This window comes from Panicum virgatum, chromosome 7K, assembly GCF_016808335.1.
Source record: "Panicum virgatum strain AP13 chromosome 7K, P.virgatum_v5, whole genome shotgun sequence".
NCBI classification, from domain to species: Eukaryota; Viridiplantae; Streptophyta; class Magnoliopsida; order Poales; family Poaceae; genus Panicum; species Panicum virgatum.
In genome coordinates this window covers 45,376,633-45,397,768 of record NC_053142.1, presented here as the reverse complement: position 1 = coordinate 45,397,768, position 21,136 = coordinate 45,376,633, and the positions used below count along the sequence as shown (strand labels likewise).

The 21,136-nt window shown below is 48.2% G+C and overlaps 2 protein-coding genes and 1 long non-coding RNA gene across 9 annotated transcripts; 2 read left to right on the top strand and 1 right to left on the bottom strand.

Moving 5' to 3' along the window:
* Window positions 1–1,862: 1,862 nt before the first annotated feature.
* On the top strand, window positions 1,863–6,964 carry LOC120641620 (uncharacterized membrane protein At4g09580-like). 2 transcript variants are annotated; one of them, XM_039917809.1, is made up of 4 exons: window positions 1,863–2,149; window positions 5,680–5,950; window positions 6,117–6,287; window positions 6,413–6,964. In XM_039917809.1, exons 1-4 carry the CDS (start codon window positions 1,989–1,991, stop codon window positions 6,572–6,574), a joined length of 765 nt encoding a protein of 254 aa, XP_039773743.1. In that variant the 5' UTR covers window positions 1,863–1,988; the 3' UTR covers window positions 6,575–6,964. The 2 variants fall into 2 exon arrangements, with proteins under 2 accessions (XP_039773743.1, XP_039773742.1); XM_039917808.1 differs by lacking the exons at window positions 1,863–2,149; window positions 6,117–6,287; window positions 6,413–6,964 and adding an exon at window positions 2,156–4,407 and having other exon boundaries at window positions 5,680–5,912.
* Window positions 6,965–8,384: 1,420 nt separating this feature from the next.
* Window positions 8,385–20,356, top strand: LOC120641618 (very-long-chain (3R)-3-hydroxyacyl-CoA dehydratase PASTICCINO 2A-like). 5 transcript variants are annotated; one of them, XR_005662335.1, is made up of 14 exons: window positions 8,395–9,261; window positions 10,715–10,871; window positions 11,961–12,137; window positions 12,228–12,363; window positions 17,885–18,043; window positions 18,247–18,358; window positions 18,730–18,748; window positions 18,940–19,028; window positions 19,120–19,173; window positions 19,284–19,354; window positions 19,479–19,560; window positions 19,638–19,734; window positions 19,833–19,958; window positions 20,054–20,356. XR_005662335.1 is itself a non-coding variant. In XM_039917807.1 (12 exons), exons 2-12 carry the CDS (start codon window positions 12,107–12,109, stop codon window positions 19,901–19,903), a joined length of 921 nt encoding a protein of 306 aa, XP_039773741.1. In that variant the 5' UTR covers window positions 8,385–9,261; window positions 10,715–12,106; the 3' UTR covers window positions 19,904–20,356. The 5 variants fall into 5 exon arrangements, 1 of the variants encoding a protein (XP_039773741.1); XR_005662334.1 differs by having other exon boundaries at window positions 11,909–12,137; XR_005662333.1 differs by having other exon boundaries at window positions 10,703–12,137.
* Window positions 13,811–15,122, bottom strand: LOC120641619. Of its 2 annotated transcripts, XR_005662338.1 has the most exons (3): window positions 14,886–15,122; window positions 14,070–14,412; window positions 13,811–13,975 (listed from the first exon to the last, which is right to left on the bottom strand). It is a non-coding gene; the product is annotated as an uncharacterized LOC120641619 (long non-coding RNA). The 2 variants fall into 2 exon arrangements; XR_005662337.1 differs by lacking the exon at window positions 13,811–13,975 and having other exon boundaries at window positions 14,055–14,412.
* Window positions 20,357–21,136: the final 780 nt, after the last annotated feature.

The window sequence follows — 21,136 nt, the reverse complement described above, 5'->3', positions numbered from 1 at the left end:
TCTCGGACTAGTAGGGCTGTGTGTTTAGTTCGGTACGGTGTAAACACAAAAAAATTTGCGTTTCGAATCTTTCCAATTTGAAGCACTAAATGAAGTCTATTCACAAATTTTTTGCACAGATGAGTTGTAAATCGCGAGACGAATCTAATGATGCTAATTAATCAATAATTAGCAGATGGTTACTGTAGTATCACTGTTGCAAATCATGGATTAAGTAGGCTCATTAGATTCGTCTCGCGATTTACAGCCTATCCATGCAAAAAGTTTTATAAATAGACTTCATTTAGTACTTCAAATTAATAAGATTCATTTTCACTTTAATGCATTTACGGTTTTTTGTGTTTATGGGGTGGAACTAAACACACCCTAGTTCTCTACGACTGAACAGGGCAGTGGCAGTTAGCGGTTAGCCTCGTGGTGGTGCGCCATGAGTGGGGAGAGAGAGGTGGTCATGGCCTGGTGGAGTGGTGGGTACCTGTAAACGAACACATGGGCCGGAAGGAGGCCGGCGGGTCAAACGGCGACGAGACACAGGGAGGAGGTCGCGTTTATTCGTCGTCGTCGTAGCTCCTCCATGTAGTGTGGTCTTTGCGCTGAACTAACCGCTGGCCATTTCCCCAAAATAATCCCTTCACTCATCGCCGGAGGTTGCAACTAGTCCCAGCACGAGGGGAGCCGCATGGTAGCGTGCCCACTGCCCGAGCGGCGGCCACAAAGGCGCCGACCTCTCGGCCCCGGCGGTGCCAGTCGAGGTCGGGGTCGCCGATGAATTGGAAACGAGCTAGCGGGCACACCTTGCTTCCTCACCAGAGGCCAGAGCCCAAATCGCCATTTCTGTTCGATTCGGCCGAATAAGGCTAGGTTTGATTTTTCAGTTTAAATTAAATTCTGTCATATTGCATGTTTAGACATTAATTAGAAACACTAAATATAAATTTATTACAAAATTAATTTCATAAGTCATGACTTAATCACGAGACGTATTAAGCCTAATTAGTCCATAATTTGATTACTAATTGTTACAATAATCATCCACTAATTATACATTACTTATACTTAATAAATTCATCTAGAGCCTTAAGTTGTCATCCGAACATTTGAGTGACAGTTACTTAAAAAATTAAAGGAGGCCTAAAAACGTGGATCGAAACCAACGTGCTTGCTGTTTTGAACAGGCGATGTCCACATCAACAACATTTCTATCATATTTTTACGGACACCTTCTGAAAAGCACACGATATAAAAGGTAGTATTTTCTTAAAAAAAATGCGAACCAGCTGGTGTTTTGCTAAAATTACGCAAGCAGGATAAGCCTGAGCAAGCAACCGTGTATCAAATTGGCCGAAATCCGGAGTCCCGAAATGCTACAGGCCCAACGAAACCTGGGCCCGTTTGGTTTAGTGTTGTAAAAATTTTGAAAAGTCATCTTTCTACATTTGAAGTACTAAATATAGACTAATAAAAAAATAATTACAGAACTCGTCTGTAAATCGCGAGACGAATCTAATGAGCCTAATTAATCTGTCATTAGAGATTGTTTACTTTAGCATTACTGTAGCAATTTAGCGTCTGATTACAGCCTAATTATATTCATTAGATTCATCTCGCCATTTACAGACAGCAGTCGCAATGCGTTTTTTATTTCGTCTAGATTTAAGTCTTCATGCAGGTGGCGAAAATTTTTCTTGGAATTTTGAATTTTGGAACTGAATACGGGCCTGACCAAAAGCATGTTTTGTTTATCTTCACGCCAACGCCAAGCAAGCAACACGAGATGGGCAGCAAAAATTTATTGAGGAAGGACTAAATAAACAAGAGAGAGAATATTCTATTCCAGCTCCCCCATCTCTCTCCTCCCTCGTTTCTCCGGTATTAAAACTCCGCCGAGGAAAACTCCCTTCTTCTTCCTCCTCTCGAATTCCGTCCCTTGCCTCTGTCCTCCTCGCCCGGTTTCCCCGGTTTTTTGGAAGGGGAAAGAGGAGGAAGGGATGGGGAGGGAGGAGAGGTTCCCGGTGTGGGAGGCCGCGCTTGGTGCCGGGGTCGCCGCCGCCTTCGCCGCCGGGCTCGCCGGAGTCTACCTTTCCATGCCGGACTCCGACTACAGCTTCCTCAAGTTGCCGCGCAACCTCGAGGAACTCCAAATCCTCACGTACGTTTCTCGTGCCCCGACCCACACGCTCTTCATTTCTTGTTGCGGTAGGTGTCCTGTCAGTAAGAAATCTATAATCTCAATCCAAGGAGGGCCTGAGCCGCACCCCATGCTCTGCTCCCACGGCGACTCGCTCCGGCGCCGCCGCACCTGATCTCCCAGCTCCGGCCGCCTCCAGCCCAGCCGGCTGTGGATCCGAGCTCTCCTCCACGCGCTCTCTCCATTCATCCCACCAGGAGTTCCTCTCGTCGCGCGGGCTGGGATATCAGGGAACGCCTCCCTGCTGCCATAGACGTCTGCTCCGGCGCCGGCGCCGACTGTTACGCTGCCCCAACCTTCCCCTCCTGGCCCCTCTTGGTCGCAATGTGAGTGCAGTGACGGCGCCGTAGCCTCGCAAGAGGCTCGCCGGGTGGTTCGGCAGCAGGAGGCAACGGCGAGGGACACTGGTGCCGCTGCCCCATCTCTGCGTCGCCACCACCACCATCCTCCGCGACGCCAGCTGCAGGTGTTCCTGTCCCGCGTCGTACAGCTGTCGGCCGGCCTATGCGCCGGTGATTCCTTCTTGCCGCTGCCTCCGTCGTCTTCCCCGGCCGGCATGTAAGGCATGGTCATGCTGCCCCCTTCAACCTGTGACCCTACGGGGTCCCAAACGGAAGGCCGCTCTTCCGACGACTCATCCTCCCGCCGTGTGCCGCCGCCGCCGCCGTCACTACAGTCCAAGTCACCGGCAGAGCGTATCATTGCTTTCAAAGCGTGGGCTCGTGGCAGATGCTATCGCTGTCTTGCCCGCGATCATCAAGTTAACTCCTGCCAAGATGCTTTTCGTTGCATCCGCTGTCGTCGCCCTAGACATCGGGAGCGACATTGCCGCCTCCGGTCTCCCTCGGTCGCCCCATGCTCTCGCACCCCTGATGTCCAACCTCACAATCCACAACAAGCTCGAAGCTGGGCGGATGTCGTTGCTGCATCACCATCAGGTGGGCATCATGATCAGCTACCAGCTTCAACTAATCCCCATGCTAGGTGCGGCATGGATGCCAACCCATGTATTAAATGCGGCTGTCGTTGTCATGCTGGTTTGCCCACCTCGGATCTTCCATCCATATTTGGGCCTGTGATGGAGTCGCTTCGTTCAGACCTCAAAGAGTTCCTCACATCTCGACTCGAGGAAGTACTGAGTCCACTCAAGGTTGAGGCCTCTACCATCAAATTGTGGCTAGCGCGGGTGGCTAACTACTTGGAACGTGTGGAGCCATCTAGTGAAGACCCTCATGCTGCTGACTTGGTTGGTCTGTTTGGTCCTTGCTCCCCGGTTCATCGATCTCCAACTCCATCCTTCTTCAATTCATTTGCGGCTGCTTGCATGTCTACACGAGACTCCATGCCAGATGAGAAGTCGGTGTCCATAGAGAACCGAGCCACTCGTGTGCTTTTGGATGCCAATGGGTTGGAGGTGACCACTACTGGAGATGTGGGACACTCACCCTCTAAGGATTTTGGAATTCCCATCGCCAATGAGATGGTTCTGGAACACACAACAACTCCCACTTTGCAAGTTCAAGCTCCTGAGTTTCAATCAACAACAACAGATACCACGACTCTCCCATTTCATGAGCCGGCAGAAGGAATTTCCAATCTCGCTGTCGGGACAATGCCTTTGGCCACGATCCCTTTGGAATGTGAGAAGCATGAGGTGGTTCCGTTGGACCTTCCTGTAGAGCAAATGTCCATACAAGGTGGCACCTCTATTGAGGATGTTGTGGTGGTGGAAGATGCATCTGATGATGAGGAAACAACCTCGGATGTGGGTACGGCGATTGAGGACCCCATTGTCCTCCTCCTTGATGCGGATGATTGCACCCAGCCTACAGTTGAGATCAAGGTGGAAGTGCCCGTACAGGTGCATAACATTTCAATGGACACAACTTCCATGACAGATGTTACTGCTATGAAGTTTGAGGAGCTTGCTTGCACTCGTACAGAACCCCCATCAATAGTGACACTGTTGGCGACATCAACAGCAAGACGTAGGTGCAAGCACTATGACAAATCGTCAGTTCGTCGAAGTGTTCGCCTCGCCCAGCGCAAGGCGTTAAAAGACTTGGGGATCATTGCGAATGATGGGAAGCTTAACGAGGATGCCATTCAAGATTGTGCAGACATACTCAAGGAGTTGCCACCAGACCTTCTCAAGTCTTTAGCGAATCTAAAAAGTAAAGACTTCTGGGATGTTGTGGCGGGGCTTACTTTGCCTCCTGGTTAGTCTTGGGTGCTACTTTTCGGTCTTTGTTGTTTATGGTTGTTTCTAGTCTCGTCAAGTGGAGTGGTGCGGCTGCGTTGATGTCCCAATCCAATCGGTTGTTTGTTGAGTAGAGTTCGAGTGGAGTTGGAGTGGCCGTGTCGAAATCCAACTGGTCGGTTTCTTTGTCGTTGTTGTTTTGTCCAGTCTGGATGTTGTTTCTTCTTTTTAATATAATCGGCAGCTCTCCTGCCTGGTTCGTTTCAAAAAAAAAAAAGGTGTCCTGTCAGTTTTGTTCATGAAAGCTTCCATCTTTTTTTTCCTGGGGAATTTCATTCAAGGTTTTCTATGGTCATTAGTGGATCTGTGCACGCAAATTGTCTCTGTCCTATTAGTTCGTAAGACACAATTCTATTGTTTTGAAAGATCGGCACAACTCTATTAACATTCATTTTTTAAGGCAAATCTGTCCTGGTGGATCAACTGATAGTTTTTTTTGTGCGATTCCAATACTAAATTATGACATGCTTTTTGCGGCCTGACATTTGTGGGAATGGAGCATTTGGTTGGTGGTAGTTTGTGGAATTAGTCAGTGGGTTTCTCATGATTTGGAATGGATCTCATCGTTAGTTTGGTGGGCACTCTCATTTCCAATTTGATAAGAAGTACAGCATGGATCTGGTGAATTAGCTACTTGCGCTGCTGATTTCATTCATTCGGACCTGCTAACGGATGAATTGTTTGTGTTCTAGACCAATATAAACTTCCCTTCAAATTAGGAAGATTGTATTTCGCAATAATAAGGCGTGCAATCTACAAATGCTGCTTAATGTTTGTGCTGTTAGTTGAACGATTTTAGATCTGGCAACCGATCAACTTGAATTATAACCTGGTTATGCGATTCAAATCTGCATTTCCCTGGATTAACTTTTTGAAAAGGTAACGTAATCATGCCACTTTAATTACCATGTCACTTTCGTTCCAGCTAAAATGGCCACATGCTTTGGACTTGGTCTTAGCGTGTCCCGTGTGCCTTGAGCTATGTATTGGATAGTGGCACAAGGATCTGATCTGTCTGGACACGTCAGCTATTTCTTTCTCATATTAATGAATAATGATATGCACATTGCCTTCTTGTTTGTCTCTTGCAACTACTGAAATGGAAATGTCAAATGTCCTTTGGTTTTTAATTGCTGAATTGCAAGTTCAGTTGTCTGCATACTGCATAGTAAATGCTACTACTGAAATGGAAATGCCCTTCATTTTCTAACCATCAGTTGTTTCTTTGCAGTGGCTATCTTGAGAACTATACTAGTGACTACACCCTACAGGTGTTGGTAGGTTATTGCGCTGTGTACATCTTCATGCAGACCTTCATGATCCCAGGGACAATATTCATGTCACTGCTTGCGGGTGCTCTATTTGGGCAACTCCGGGGCGTGGCCCTGGTGGTCTTTGCTGCCACTGCTGGTGCTTCTTCATGCTATTTCCTCTCGAAGATGATTGGGAAGCCACTGGTGTTCTCACTGTGGCCAGATAAGCTCAGTTTCTTCCAGAAGCAGGTAATCTCAGAGGAAACATTATTTGCTGTAGGTCTCACCCTACATCATTGTTCTGCTATACTTAAATATTTATTCTGAATAACTCTGTGCATCATTTATGCTCTCTGATTTAAGATCCTCAGACTCTGGAGTTCTTTACTGAGAAGTAAATTATGTTCCATTTCAGGTTGCTAAAAGACGAGAGAAGCTGTTGAATTACATGCTTTTTCTCAGGGTCACCCCAACATTGCCAAATACCTTCATCAACTTAGCTTCACCCATAGTAGATGTCCCCTATCATACATTCCTACTGGGAACTCTCATTGGCCTCATCCCAGCTGCTTACGTGACTGTGAGGGTAAGTTTTTCTTAAAAAAAATCTTAAGATGCGATGCTTGTCTGCCTGTTGCCCTGCATTGTGGTTTTTTTTTGGTGGTGCTAATACCAATTCTCCTCCCTTTTCCCCCACTGTCATGCATTCAGGCTGGAATTGCTCTTGGAGAGTTAACTTCGCTGAGTGACCTTTATGACACCCAGTCAATAGCGCTGCTATTCCTGATCGGTGTTGTTTCAGTCACGCCTGCACTGTTGGGCAAGGACGAGGCGCAAGAAAAACCATCGGAAATGGCAGTAGGCGCTTCATGATTATCAAAGCATTACACAGTGTCGACCACACCTGTATATATCAGCATCCAGCATGTAGTGGCTCCATTAGTTCGGATCGGCAGGCCCTAGCAGCCGGATGATAGATGGTTCGCATGGCTGCGCAGCTTGGCGGGACCACAGCCCGAAGCTCGGCCATCACCCGCCTACAGAGGAACCTGTGCTGCAACCATTAGAAACATTATATGGTGGCCATTCACCACATCAGAATGAATGAACCTGGAAAGCAGAATGCCCGTTAGACAAGCTGCTCTGATGTGTAAACGAGCAGTGTTGCTCTGTTCAGATGGGACAAGCTTTGTAGTTCAATCCTTGTGTATATATTGACCAGATTCATTCAATCCATATTCAGTGGTTCAAAGACGTTGCCTTGTCCAGCTGTTGTGTTCCTGTGAATTTCTCGCTCCCTTTCGGGTTTCCCTTCTGTGCCTGATTGCCTCTGTGGCCTACTGACAGGTGACTGGTGTGTAAATGTAGTATATGAAGTGGGGTGGCAAGCGATCCTTCCCTGTAGGTAAGAAACAGCGAGTTTGATTTATTTATTTTTTTAAAAAAAACAGCAGAGTTTGGTGCTCTGGCAATTGGCAAGTGATGCTGCCGTCAAATGTGCGGCTCAACTCAGAATATGCCCGTGATGCGGTCTCGGTGCACAGCATCCTGGGTGCTGGCTATCGAGCGGCATGCCGGCATCTGACAACCTTGTAGTATTATATTGCGAGCAAATCTGTTTATGATGATCAGGTATTCCGATGGGTAGTTTTGTTTGAGTAGAAACACCAGCCCATGTACCACTAGTTTTCAAACAAACTGCTTTCTGATGATCTTGCAATAATGCCGCCTTTTGTTTTGTGATGTGCCTGTGCCCTGTCAACTGTCATCTCTATCATCCTTCCGTTATCTTCCCGCCGGGAAGATGCCAATGCCAGGCGAACAGCTCCGGCACGTCAACGGCAGGCCACAACACATTGCTCCTCGGAGGTGAATGAAGGCAAACCGAGCATCGCCTGAACTCAGGCGGGCGCTCCTCGCCGCCGCCGCCGCCAGGTGCCACCGCGTGGTCGGTGGTCGCGCCGGCGAGAACGAGGCCTACGAGGACGCGCCGAGCTTGGCCGCCGCTGCGATCCAGGCTCTGAATGCAAGGGCCCATTTACCACGCCGGCGATCAGCCAAACGAATCAACGGAAGACTCCGAATCGATGGAACGGGAGGCCACGCCGGCGAAGCCACCGGAGCATTATTGCCCCTATTTGAATTGCGGAGGTAGCACGAACGCTCTGGGGCCCACTGGACAATCCGCCGCCATACATTCGCACCGCGCCGCCGCCGGCATTTTCGGCTGGAGATCGTCGAGCAGACGAAGACATGCCCCAGCAGAGCTCGTGCTGCTCCGCTCCTCTGCGTGACTCCGGGGATGCGGGCCGGACAGAGCAGCGGCCGCCGCGGACGGCAAGGTTAGTCGCGACGCGCTACCGGTGCTCGACTTTGGCGAGATCGTCCGGACACGCGCCGCCGTCGCTCGGCGGCGAAGCCGGCGACGGAATCCGCCGGCGGGGACCTAATCGAGGGCTATTCTGTAAAACGCGCGGCCAGAATATCGAAACTAGTAGGGGGTATATCTGCAAAATATCGGATGACAATCTATAGTCGCGGTCCAAATGTCCGTGAATGAGCCCAATTCGCATTGCTGCGACCCACCAAGTTCATGGGCTCCTTATGGGCCTCGAACAGTCTAACCACGCTGCACGTCAAATTTCGGAAGAAGAAAAAAAAAATGGAGCCCACCGGTCAGCTTCCACAACTGGCTCTCCCTCGTCCGCCCCCCGTCTCCGCCGACCGCCGCTGCGGCGAGCAGCCAGCGAGCGACGCCACACGCGCGGAGCGCAACGCACATGCTGCTGGGCTTTCTCCGCCGCACCGCCGCGGCCGCGTCATCCTCGCCGGCTGCGGGCCTCCGACGTGTGCCCCCGGTTTTCCATTCCTCTGAGCCTGAGCGTGTGGTGCTGTTCGCGATTCATGCCGCTCGTTCCGCGACGCAACTAATTTGGTTGGCCGCCGGCGGTCGCTGTCCACGCCGGCGAGACGCCTAGCTTGGCCGCCGCCATCCAGGCTATGAATGCAAGGGCGCATGCGCATTTACCACGCCGTCGATCAGTCAGATCGAACCGATGGAACGGGAGGACACGGCGACTTGCGTGCCGGCTGCTTCGGGCTGTCCGACTCCCTCTCCTCACGGCTCACGCGGACGCCGCCTCCGCCGGCTCCTCACGGGGACGCCGACGCCGCCTCCGCCTCCGCCCCCGCCCCGACCGTCCTGGCCCCCGACTCCTCTCCAGCTCTCCTCACGCGCCGGTCGCCTGGTACGCCGTCCCCGGCCGCCGCCTGGTCCGCCGTGGCGCCATCCGCGGCCCCCGCCTCTGCCTGCCGCCGGCCAGGAGGCAGCCGCTTCCGCCTGCCGGCTGCGGGCTGCCGCAGTGCCACCGGCGCCGGCCCGCACCCACCCCCAGACCCAGTGGAGGCTTCCCACCAGTGCGCGCACAGCACCGCCGCAGCCAAGCCGAGCCGAGCTCCTCTCTTCCGCCCCTCCCGTACACAGGGCGCACTCAGGGTGTTCGGTGAATTGCCTCCAAGGCAATTTTTCTTCGTTTTTCGACGACTCCTTCTATGCAGTGGTGAGTCTTTCTTCCTCCATCAAATCACCTATAGTAGAGCTCTAGGTCTTGCTAATACTAGCATATGTTTCTTTTGCAATCTCATCTTGCTAGTACTAGGGTTGACCATCGTATGGTAAAATTTCAATCTGAGCTGTCCATATACATTCATCTCTACACGAGTTCTTGCACACATCATAACGGGGTTTTTACATTTTTACCATTATAACCGATGGCGCTCATTAGATTATCACTCTTAGAATGACACCTACAACTATACCAGCGGAGAGAAGTTTGACTTACATTTTTACCACATTTGCTAATGTGGCACGCCACGCCAGCTCCACACGCTGCTCAGGTGAAATGTCCTCCTTGTCCCTGATTTGCTACTCTCTCTCCCTCTCCGACAGTTGGGTCCCATAGCTCATCTCACTTCCATATGTGACCCACACGTCAGCTCTGTCTCCTACCTCTGGTAACTGCCCGTCCGTCCCTCGAGCCTCCAAGCCCACACCGTGTCACACGCACCCACGCTGCTGGGAGGGGATCCAGCGCCGGCGACGCCTGCTGTGCCGGTCGCGCCCTAAGATCCACCCTCTGCCTTTGCATCAGCGCATGGCTGGCCAATGACGTGGTAGGTGGCTGCGCCCCGTCCACCTTTAGCCTTTGCGTTGGCGCTCTCTGATTTGGCTTTGGATTGGGATCAATTCAATCTTCTTGGGTAGTGCTTTATTGGTTATTGTGGCTCACTTGGTGGGAGGCTGCGCCCCGGCCACACATGACCAGCGGCCGCGGGCTCCCGGCGGCTGTGCGCCTGCCCAGCCGTGCCCCGCGGGCTCCCGACGGTCACGTGCCTTCCTAGCCGCGCGCGTACCCAGCCACCCTACCTCGGGTCGCCGGAGGTGCGGAGATGGTGCGGAGATGGGCAGGTACCAGAGGTAGGAGACGAAGCTGACATGTGGGGTCCACATGGAAGTGAGATGGCGTGCGGGACCCAGCTGTCGGAGAGGGAGATAGTAGCATATCAGGGACAAGGAGGACATTTCACCTGAGCCTGCTGACGGGGCACCAGCGTGTGGAGCTGGCGTGGCGTGCCACATCAGCAAATGTGGTAAAAATGTAAGTCAAACTTCTCTCCGCTGGTATAGTTGTAGGTGTCATTCTAAGAGTGATAATCTGATGAGCGACATTCGTTATAATGGTAAAAATGTAAAACCCCCCATCATAACACATGAACTCAACTCAAATTGATCTTGCTTCTTCCGCTTCCGGTGTCAGCTTATTTTATGCATTTTTAAGACTTAATGTACTTCTACTATTTATATTGTAATCTATGCAAGTATCGAACCTAATTGCTTACATACCGAACTGCTCATGGTACTTTTTTGTTGTGTACCGATTTTTTTAATATTGTACTTAATATCAAATTGTATGTTGAAATTTTGACATGGCATACCCTAAGTTCCAATTCTAGGTCTGCCACGCGGGACTTTGCGCATGCGCACCACGTGGCGTTCTTCGATGTCATGGCCACCGAGCTTCCCGGTGACTACGCGCTGTAGGAGGTCAACCACCTCACCCTCGGTTACTTCTCTGTAGGCGGCCTCTCGCTCCTTCGGGAGCTCAACTGGGTAAGATCCCGCCGCCAGCTCCGCTGCGACACCATCTTCTATCGATCCGCTTCAAGAATTACATGGAAGTTTAGATGTTTGGAATTTTATTCTTCCAGTGATTTGTGATGTTTTGGATGCGCCTGCGTGCTGCGTTCTTCCAGTGATTTTATTCTTCCAGTGATGATCTTGATTACAGTTGGCAGGGGCATCCTGCGGTTGTTTTGGTCGCAGTTAGTGTAACTTATTTGCAAAATAGCATAGATCTAGGCAGCAACATATCTCTGCATTTGGAAATCGAGTTGCTATATAGTAACATTCTCCTCCTGAACATACAATTTTCTTGGAAAGAAGCTTTTAGATGGTAGGCTGTTTTTTACTATATAATAGATGGTAGGCTGGTTAGGAAGGCAGCACCTAGTACAAGGAGGTAGAAGAGGAACATCCAAAGCTTGTGACAGAAAGAAAGTTGAAATAACTGTAGCTCTCTGTAATCCCATTAAATTGGGACAATGAGTACAATTGAATTGTATTAAATAAATTAGTTGAAGAATTCATACTGGTAAGCACAAGTAGTATTCATAATGATAAATCCTGGAGGTGACAAGTGTGAAGTTAGTGATAAATGCAGGTGGTTGCAAGTATGGAGGTAGCAGAATACCACTTAGATGGACGGATGGATGACCGGGTGTACTTTTCGATGTTTCTGAAGGCTTCGATGAGTGACACTAACATCTGACCTGTTAAGTTAATTAGTCTATTCTAGGTATTTATGTCCTTTCAGGTGACTGAGACTGGGAGATACTATACAACTCTTCTTGACATGTCATGCCTATATTCACCATGATTTGTTTCATGGGAAATACATGTACACTTGTACAGCATTTCTGTCTAAAGGAATTGATGCTGTAGCAGCAAAGTGGCACAATATTGTACTCTAAATTTTCTGTCTTCTAGGTAGCATTCAGTAGCCTAAGCAGTTGGGTGCTGCTTAGATGCTTACCTGACTAAGTTTATCCTAGTCAATTGTGATAGCTTATTATGTGAACTTTGTGAAGTATGCCTCAGATTTGGCATAGTCTGCTGAAGGAGTAAAATGTACCTGTACAGTCACAAAAGTTCCCGGTACGAAGGTACGCGGAATGGGGTACGTGGAATGTGGATCGACAATTTTAAGATCCCGGTTCTTCAGGGGGTATACCTCTTCGGGATGATTGGTACGTTGAAGGGAACGTGATCCCTGAGTAATTGGGACGATGTACGTGGAACATAGCTATGAAAAGAGAGGTGCATTTATGTTTTGATATGTTGTACATTTTCACATTTATGTTTTGATATGTTTTTTTTTGTTAAATTTTGAAGCATGCTATGTCACAGGACCCTTGCCACAATGGCAGTCATCTTGCAAGCACTTATTCTGCCCTTGCTATCCTGAAGATGGCTACGATCTAGCAAATATTGATAGCAAGTCACTTTTATTGTCTATGAAAAAGCTCCAACAACCAGATGGAAGGTAGGTATTTAGGTTCGGTCTCCCAAGTTTTCTATCCTTCCGCATCTGCTTACATTATGAAGAGAATAGCTTCACCCACCTTTCATTCTCTTTTATGATTTTTTTTAATATCCTGCAGTTGGTTCCCAACCGTGATTGTTTGAGTTTGAGGAACATTTATGTTTGCTACCTTTGTCATATGCTGCACTCAACTTTTCTATGCACTAAATCATGTTGTCTTATTGAAACATACTTCACATTAGTTAATGCCACCTTTTCATCTTTGTACTTTTGGCCTTAGCAATGCTTGTCAGACAGAATGTTAAGATGGTATGTTCTGAGTAAATGTATGCATTCTATAATGGTTCTTGCCTTCTGCATGTGATCTTGCTTATCTGTGAGCACAACAGTATGGAGGCTTTACAAAATTTTCACACAATCGGATCCCAGACATCTACCATTCTTACTACGGCCTGGCTGCCCTTTCCTTATTGGAAGAGGAAGGGTTTGAACCCCTCTGCGTTGAACTGGGGATCCTCTCTGCTGCATTGTAGAAAGCTGCATTTCTAGCGAATCTGATTAATCTGCGGTCTTCTGGAAAGATAGGTCTTGTAATATAGTACCACATACAGGCAATACATCTGAAAGGCGAGGAAGTAATTTAAAGATGGAGTATGTCTGTTTTATCAGTGTGCTTCTTTGGGTGGTCAGGTCATGTAACATTAGTTTGGGTGTTCTAAAGATGTGTGATAGTTTGGTTGTAAAGAAGTGCAATTGACATGCTAACTCAACTGTCATCTTCCAGTTAGTTGAACTAATTTTTTGACAGTTGAGTTGGCTGAACGGTTTTATTATCACTTGGAGGGCTACTCGAGTGTTTGATATTTCTGGTGCATATAACTATTGGGCTTTGCCAGTACTCAGATTTATACACATTTGTTTTTGTTGAGGTTTAAACATCTGCACACTCTTCACCTGTTGAGGTTTAAAAAAAGAAACAGCTGAAGCCCTGTGTCAAACAAACAGCTCTGCTGTTTTGATCGCAGAGTTGCCATTACACAGATTGATGACTGCCCAAGGATCAAGAAAATATAAATTTTCTTGGACAGCAGAAAGAGAGAATACAAAGGGCATGGTCTTTTTTTTAAAAAAAAAAAAGAAAGAAAAAACTCGAGGGCGTGTTCATTGCACTCACTACTGACGGCACGAGTACTTTGCGCGCGCCCTTAGTCACTTTAATAATATAATGATAATATCATTAGCTCTACAATACGTGTTTTCACGGAGATTAATGTACCACTGTGCTTAGGAAAAGAATTCCAGCACAATGGTACTTGATTATAGTGGTTGGTAATTAACGAATGTCACCACCACTAGGTGCTTGCTGTGAAAAGCAAAATTAAAGCTTTCTAAAAATATGTTCCTTTTCCGTTTCTAGCTAATTAGAAGCTAAACAACAGTGCACAGAATATAATCTCATCTTGTATTAGCCAATGGAGCTAACAGAACCATGTACAAATCTACTAAAAGCAAAAGCAGATCAACACAAATACATAGCCTTGAAAGGACGCGACACATATGCAGCCTGATTCGAGCGACCTTGTCGCCACTGTGAATCTTGTACCCCAAAAATCTATAACATTTTTGAATAATAGTTACCAAACACAGTTTTTCAAAAAGAATATACTAAGAAGCATTCACATGTATAAAGAGAAGGCTTAGAATACCTTGATTTTTTTATGACTCTGAAAAGTCTCAATTTAGCAGTGTTAAGTTGAATTCCGAACTGAAATTCTTGCATCTTGCACACAGATATAGTGAGACCAAAATTGCTTTACCAACCATTTAACGGAAACTTCATGACCAATTTTTCAAGCCATGAAAGAGCAAGTTGATCTCCTCCATTTTAGTTAGACATTGTTTTTCTTATTAATGACACGGATTTGGGGATCCTATTGTATCAGTGGACAGCAACGAGCATGAATTGCAGGTCCTGCACTCACAGGATCAAGAATTTAATAGTTGGATCTGCTAAGATAATGCACACCCCAGGCACCATTTCATGTAATTCTGCAGTTTATTATTAGCCAGTCATTAGTAAGACCAAAACATAGCAAATGGATACATGCTATTGTTACAACATAGGGCAAAGAGACCATTCAAAGGAACATATGCTGAGTAAGCTTGATCAATGATCTATCATCAAGGTAACTATTTCATACGTTACATTTTCACCCTATCAGCCGATCCTACTGTTACACCTACCTTTTTTATAGATGAAGCACTTTAACATGAAGGCCCAGTTTGTGTACAATATAAAAAAATGTAAGTCCAGTAAAAGTTGATGCTGGAACTTAACTGACGAATTAGCATGTGCAAACTGTTTGCAAAATATGCTGGGCAACACTTACATCATTGGTCCATTTGTGCAACCAAAATATGGTCCATTTGTGCAACCAAAATAGTAGTAAATAACTACGCATCAACCATTATAGATGAGGAAAAAAATGATCCATCCAAGAATGCAGTAGAGATCCACTTACATGGCATTTCCCTGTTGCTGTTCTGATTGAAGGTTCACTTAGTGGCTTTTTCCTGTTAGTGAAACTGAACATGAGAAGATGCATCTGTGAGATCATCCGCAGGTAGAGATGATCATTTAGGCAAGTAAATAATCCACATGAAATCCAAGTACAGATTTGCAAAATGAAAATAGAGATTAGACACATTTGCTGGAGAGCCTCCAGCTACCTTTGCTGATGAAATGTAGGTTTGGAAAACGATAGGACTTGAACATCTCACATAGGCATTTCAGCGAGCACATGACATGCGCTTGCGACTGTAGGATGGCATTTGGGGCCACGCTCCTCCTGTCAACCACGCTGCCATTCCTGAATCCTAAATAGATGGCCATGCAGCCCGCAGCCCGTTAGCCCGTCCGAAGCACGGCTAATTTGGCCCGGCCCAAGCACGGCCCGACCCGGTCCAATCCGTGCCCGGGCTGGCCCGGCCCGCTCCCCGTGCCCGGGCTTGGGCCGTCACCCCAGCCCGTGGGCTGGCACGGCCCGGCACGGAGTTAGCAGGCCGGCCCGGTAGCGGCCCGCTAACTCCAACAATAGAGCCCAGCCGGCCAGCCAGCGCGCGCGCCCCCAGTGGCCCAGTCCCTCACCCCCAATCCCCCCCAACCCCCGCTCTCGAACCCTAGCTCCCATTTTCCCACTCGGTCGCCGCCTTCCTACCTTCGCCGCCTGCCCGCCTCTGCACCGCAGCTCCGCTCCCTCACCGCGCCGTCGAGGCGGGCCCCTTCGGCCTGCGCTCCCTCGCCCCGTCGTGGACGGCTCGACGCCGCCCCCGCCGGCCTCCGCACTGGGCTCTGGCTCACGCTCGGTCACCGCGCACCTCTCTCCCTGCGCCGCCCCCCTCTCTGGCCAACGCGCGCCTCCCTCTCCGCTGTGGCGGCGTCGCCCCCTCCTCTCCGACCTCCGGCGCTCCTCCACTCCTCTCCGACCTCCGGCAGCCGGCGCTCCCCTCCTCTCCGACCTCCATCGGCGGTGCGGCTCCCCGTGACGAGCAAGCCGCCGCTCCTAGATCCAGGACGGCCAGGGCGGCACGGGGCTTCTAGATCCAGGATGGCAGCGGCCGGTGGGCGCGGCGGTGGCTGACACTAGCGGCGGGCAGCGTGCGGCCGAGGGGCGGCGGCCAGCGGGCGGGCGGCGGCACGGGCACGAGAAAGCTCCCGTGCTTCCCGGGCCAGCACGGCACGAATTCGGCCCGTGGGCCCGTGCCTGGGCCGGCGGCGCAGCCCGTGGGCTGACCCGGCACGGCCCACTAAGGCATCGGGCCGGGCTAGGCACGGCCCGGAGGTGACCGGGCCAGGGCGGGCCCGGGCCCAGGTCGGGCCGGGCGGCCCGAATGGACATCTATAATCCTGAATCGCCCAGCCCAGCCGTTGCCATCACTGTGCCTGGGCAAGCTCCAAAACGTCACGCCGCCAATGTTCTGGAAGGCGGGCGGACAACTTACGCTAGAAAGAGGATACATGGAGTCATGGACTCGAGTGAACCTTGGAGTCTTTCCTGCCAGTTATGGGCAGGAGGAGGCGGCGCAGCGCAGACCTTTGCGTGCAGGCAGCGAGTGATGGCGGTGCATTAGCAGGAGACGCCGACGGAGCCCAGGTCCGCAATAATCTCTTTCCCTTGATGAGCGTAGCGTGGCCTCACCGCCCGCGCCGAGGAGCGCGGCGACGCGACTGCGCGCGGTGGCCCGGCGGGAGGCGCGGCGGCTCGACGTGGTGGATCCTCCTCAGCAAGCTGCGGCGCCGGCGGCCCGGAGTGGCCTCGCTGCTTGCGCCGAGGAGTGTGGCGGGCCGGTGGCACGCAGTGGTCCGGCGGGAGGCCCGGCGGATCAGTGCGGCTGCCGGCGGGTAGCTCGACGCTGCAGCTTCACCTCCTCTGTTCTACTGATCCGCGGCGGATTGGCGGGTACCACAGCCGCCGGACAGCGCGTGGGTGGGAGCTGCACATCAAGGCCACAGCCACCGGGCCGCAGTCGTGCATCTGAGCCGCAGCTGCTAGCCGCCGGGCCGATCGAGGCCTCCGCCGCGTTTCATGTGCTGCCCATAGTCCAGGTTGCAGCGGCGGAGCATGCAGCGGACGGCGCGCGGAGGCTGGCAACTGGCGGCTCTAACCATTCCTCTATCCAACTCCTCCTATATGTACTTTCTACTATATTTTACTATCTCATTTCAAAAAATTCCTCCTCCTATAACTCCTTTTCTCCAACCATTCCCCCATATCTATTCCCTCTATATACTATCACCCATTAACTAATTATTTATTTAACGTTTTTGAATTAAAAAAATCGTACAGTACTTATACTGTCATAATACACATTATCATCGTGTTACGGGGCTCATGTTGGAGCCTAACGGCCAAGTGACTCGCGAGTGTCAGTGGCGGCTGCGCCGCCCCGCCCCGCCGGCACCCTGTGATAGGAGGATCCGAGAAGATTCGAGCAAATGGAGACTTGGGAGGGCAATGTGCGGGATAGATGCTGCGCCTCCGACCAGCCATCGCATGGACAGATTTTTTTTCTGTCGTGGACGAATAGGAGCGCGCCCAGCAGTGGGCGTTTAACATATAGAAATTTGCTTGCTGGTCCCACGGCAGCTGCAGCGGCAATAACTGCCCTCCACCTACTTACCCACCTGCTTGCTAGCTGATCGGATCCCAATTCATTGCCGAATCAAATCCGGGCAGTCGTTGGCCCGTGTTTGTGTTTCAAAGACCTTGCACCATGACACCCTTGGATAATTGGCACAATTTCGTTAGCTTGGGATTATTCATTTGTGATTGTTGCAAGTCAGATTTGTTTCTCAGCTGTTGGTCAGAACTGGTCGCGTCCTGTAAAGAGAAAACAAGGATTGAAAATGCTACGACTCTTTTCATGATTCAACCCAGAATTCCTAGTTTCCTCTTAGTATCTTCCTGTATAACCTTATAAGTTCCATTGTCGGAATCTGAATGCCATGAGTATTTGACAGCCAATTCAGGACCCCGGTCACAGTCACCCTCGGTGTTTTCTTCCTCTCTGCGGCTCCGGGCGTTTTGTTCCTCTCAGCGGCTCCGGAGATGGCGGGCGTCGGCTCGGCGGTGCGGCGGATCTACCTGGCTGTCTACAATTGGATAGTCTTCGCCGGATGGCGCGTGCTCCCTTCCGCTGCTGTTCTCGCTCTTGCTTTGTTGCCCATTTCTTAGATCAGACACGGGTCCCTGATTGGGATCCGGATGGTCCGTGCTCCCTTTCCCCTGTTGTTCTCGCTATTGCTTTGTTGGCCGTTTCTTGGATCAGACACAGAGTCCCGTTGGTCTGACTGGGGTTTCTTTGGATCTTGGGGTCTCGCAGGGCGCAGGTGCTGTACTACACGATTTTGGCGCTGTGGGAGAGCGGCCATGAGGATGTCTACGGCGCTGTCGAGCGGCCGCTGCAATTTGCGCAGACAGCTGCCATCATGGAGGTAAGCTTCATCTCTTGCTTTTGTCACATTAATTTTTTTGCAAGGTATGGTTTTAGGATTACGGGTGTGAACTAGTGCAATGATATAGCGTTGCCAAGCACTACCGCACACAGCCATAAGGTACACTTATTGGCTTATTGCATTTCTAGTTAGAAAGAAGTGTTAGCTCAATTAAATCCAATAGATGTTGGTGAAACACCACTCGGTTCAAGTTCACTTATGTGTTTTCTGTGCAAAGATAGACTTTTATGTTAAACTTCTTCTATCATTATATTTTCATATTTATTAGTTTCCTTATCATTTTGTACATGGACATTGTAAGGTACTAACAATTTTGTATTTTTTGATGGTGCTTGATGCTGTTGCTGCAGATTCTACATGGACTTGTAGGTATGTCGCTATTCTTTTATTGCTTACTGAAATTATATATATCTCCTATTCCTACAAGCTTAATTCTCTATTTTCTAAAACATTATTTTTATAGAAAGCATCATGTTTAGATTATATAACAATATTTTTTATCCATTCTTTTGATGCTCTTCATTTTATCATTGTTGTAATATATCTTATGCTCTTTGAAGGTCTTGTGAGGTCTCCAGTCTCTGCAACTCTTCCTCAAATTGGATCAAGGTTGTTCCTTACATGGGGCATCTTGTGGAGTTTTCCCGAGATATCATCAATTCATCATTAGCAAGTCTATATATTTAGATAATATGCTATATTTATTTGTCATATTAACAATACTTATTTTTGTTTTACAGACTCGCTCTAATATTCTTGTTACTTCATTAGTCATAAGTTGGTCCATCACTGAGGTATTTATTATTATTCACTCTCTAAATTCAAACACTAAAACTAAAGTATAATATGTTCTTATTATTTTATATTTAGACTGGTTTTATATGAATTTTTTTGTGTTGTACAGATCATTAGATACTCTTTCTTTGGTATGAAGGAGATATTTGGTTTCGCACCTTCATGGCTATTGTGGCTAAGGTTAATACTCATCACATACATCATTTCTTATTATTTATATTAAATTTGAAATGAGAATACACCATTTAATTTAAATAAGTATTGGTTCATTGTTGTGGTATTGATTATTTGCATTACTTTTTAGGTATAGCACTTTTATGGTATTATACCCTACTGGTATCTCGAGCGAGGTTGGTCTAATTTTTGCTGCTCTACCTCATATGATGGTAAGTGAAATAATTTATTGCTTAACAGTAGTTATATTTAATAACAATATTTGGTAACTGTTCTAATCCAATTGTAGGCATCTCAGAGATATTGTCTAAGGTTGCCAAACAAATGGAATTTCTCTTACGATTACTCATATACATCTATTCTTGCTCTCGCGGTTTACATTCCAGGTATCACGTCCATTCTCATATTATCCTTTATTTTTTTATCAACATTATCATCTATTGTGATTTAACAAAAGTTGTGTGGTTCACTTTTGATGGTACAGGAAGTCCGCATATGTTTAAATATATGCTTTCCCAGTGTAAGAAGGCATTGTCAAAGTCAAAAACCGTGTAATGTTGCTCAATGGCCTTTTAGAATAGCACATGTGTCTTCTCTCGAAGCGCCCCATGTAACCCTTCCCTTCTTAGCTTGTTCCTTTTTGCTATTAATATTCTAGGCAATTAGGGTCTTACAAGAAGGTGCATTGTTTCACTTCGGTTGCAGGAAGTCCACACATGTTCACCTACATGCTCTCTCAGCGCAAGAAAGCTCTATCGAAGGCTAAAACTGCGTAATGCTGCTAGGTGCTTCGTAATAGAATGCATTGTGTGATGTCTCAATGTGCCTCAACTCTTCCAGTAGAAGTTAGCGGCTGGGGATTGTTAGAATAGAACTCTTCTCATGAACTGTTCGATCAATACATGTTGTACCAAGGAATGTATCAGGTGTTGCATGTCCGAACTATTGTTGTTTCAAAATTGCCCATATATAATTCACGGGGTGAATTTCCATGTCGATTTGATGCCTTCATTAATCCCTCATACGTCTGATACAAATGTCTGTTGTTGTACGTGAAACAATTTTCTTATTGGGCTCTGGTGCTGTTGTTCTGTGTCAATCGGATTTGAGCTTTAGACAACAATGCATGACTGATGCTGTCAGACAATAGCTTATAAATGTATTATGGATGAGTTTTTTATATACGCGCATGTAATTACTCCCTTCCCATAAATGTATGGAAGGGGTACAACAACCTCTGCTAATTCTTAATCGAATTGGAACTTTGGAAGAACTGAAAGTTGATCCAATAAGGAAGCACTAATGAAAGAACTGAAAGTTAATCCAGTAATAAGGAAGCACTAAGAATAAGACCAAGCACTAAGAAAGTTAAATACCAAATAACAGGTAAGAAGCTCAGAGTCTGGAACGTGGATTGTGAACGCTCGATAGGCCGCTAGGAAGTTCCTGGCTTGGATAATGTAATCCGAAATAAGAACAGGAGGACAATAAGCTTCCAAGCCTAGCTGGCTAGATTGCTTCCTGTGAACTAGTTGATGTCAACAGGGTCTTATTAGTGCACACACCACCACATGCTATTCAGCTGCGAGTATTTCGCATGCTCGTATTCACAAAAGTTGGCTCGCTGCAACGCTTCCAGATAAGGAGACATATCTGGTGCAATTACAGAACGGGTGAAATCACCGTGCAATCCGACTAAAAAGGTCTTTAAAAAATTCTGAAAAAATCATGAATGTACATCTCGGTCTACCCCATCTACATATAAAATTTCATGGTCAAATTCATCTT

Excerpts from the sequence above, each read along its gene's own strand:
- LOC120641620 (XM_039917808.1), top strand. The coding sequence starts at position 2,754 with ATGGTCATGCTGCCCCCTTCAACCTGTGACCCTACGGGGTCCCAAACG. Across the intron at positions 4,408-5,679 it reads GGGGCTTACTTTGCCTCCTG|TGGCTATCTTGAGAACTATA; the intron begins GTTAGTCTTGGG and ends GTTTCTTTGCAG.
- LOC120641618 (XM_039917807.1), top strand. The coding sequence starts at position 12,107 with ATGTACGTGGAACATAGCTATGAAAAGAGAG. Across the intron at positions 12,138-12,227 it reads ACATAGCTATGAAAAGAGAG|GACCCTTGCCACAATGGCAG; the intron begins GTGCATTTATGT and ends GCTATGTCACAG. Across the intron at positions 19,355-19,478 it reads TCATGGCTATTGTGGCTAAG|GTATAGCACTTTTATGGTAT; the intron begins GTTAATACTCAT and ends ATTACTTTTTAG.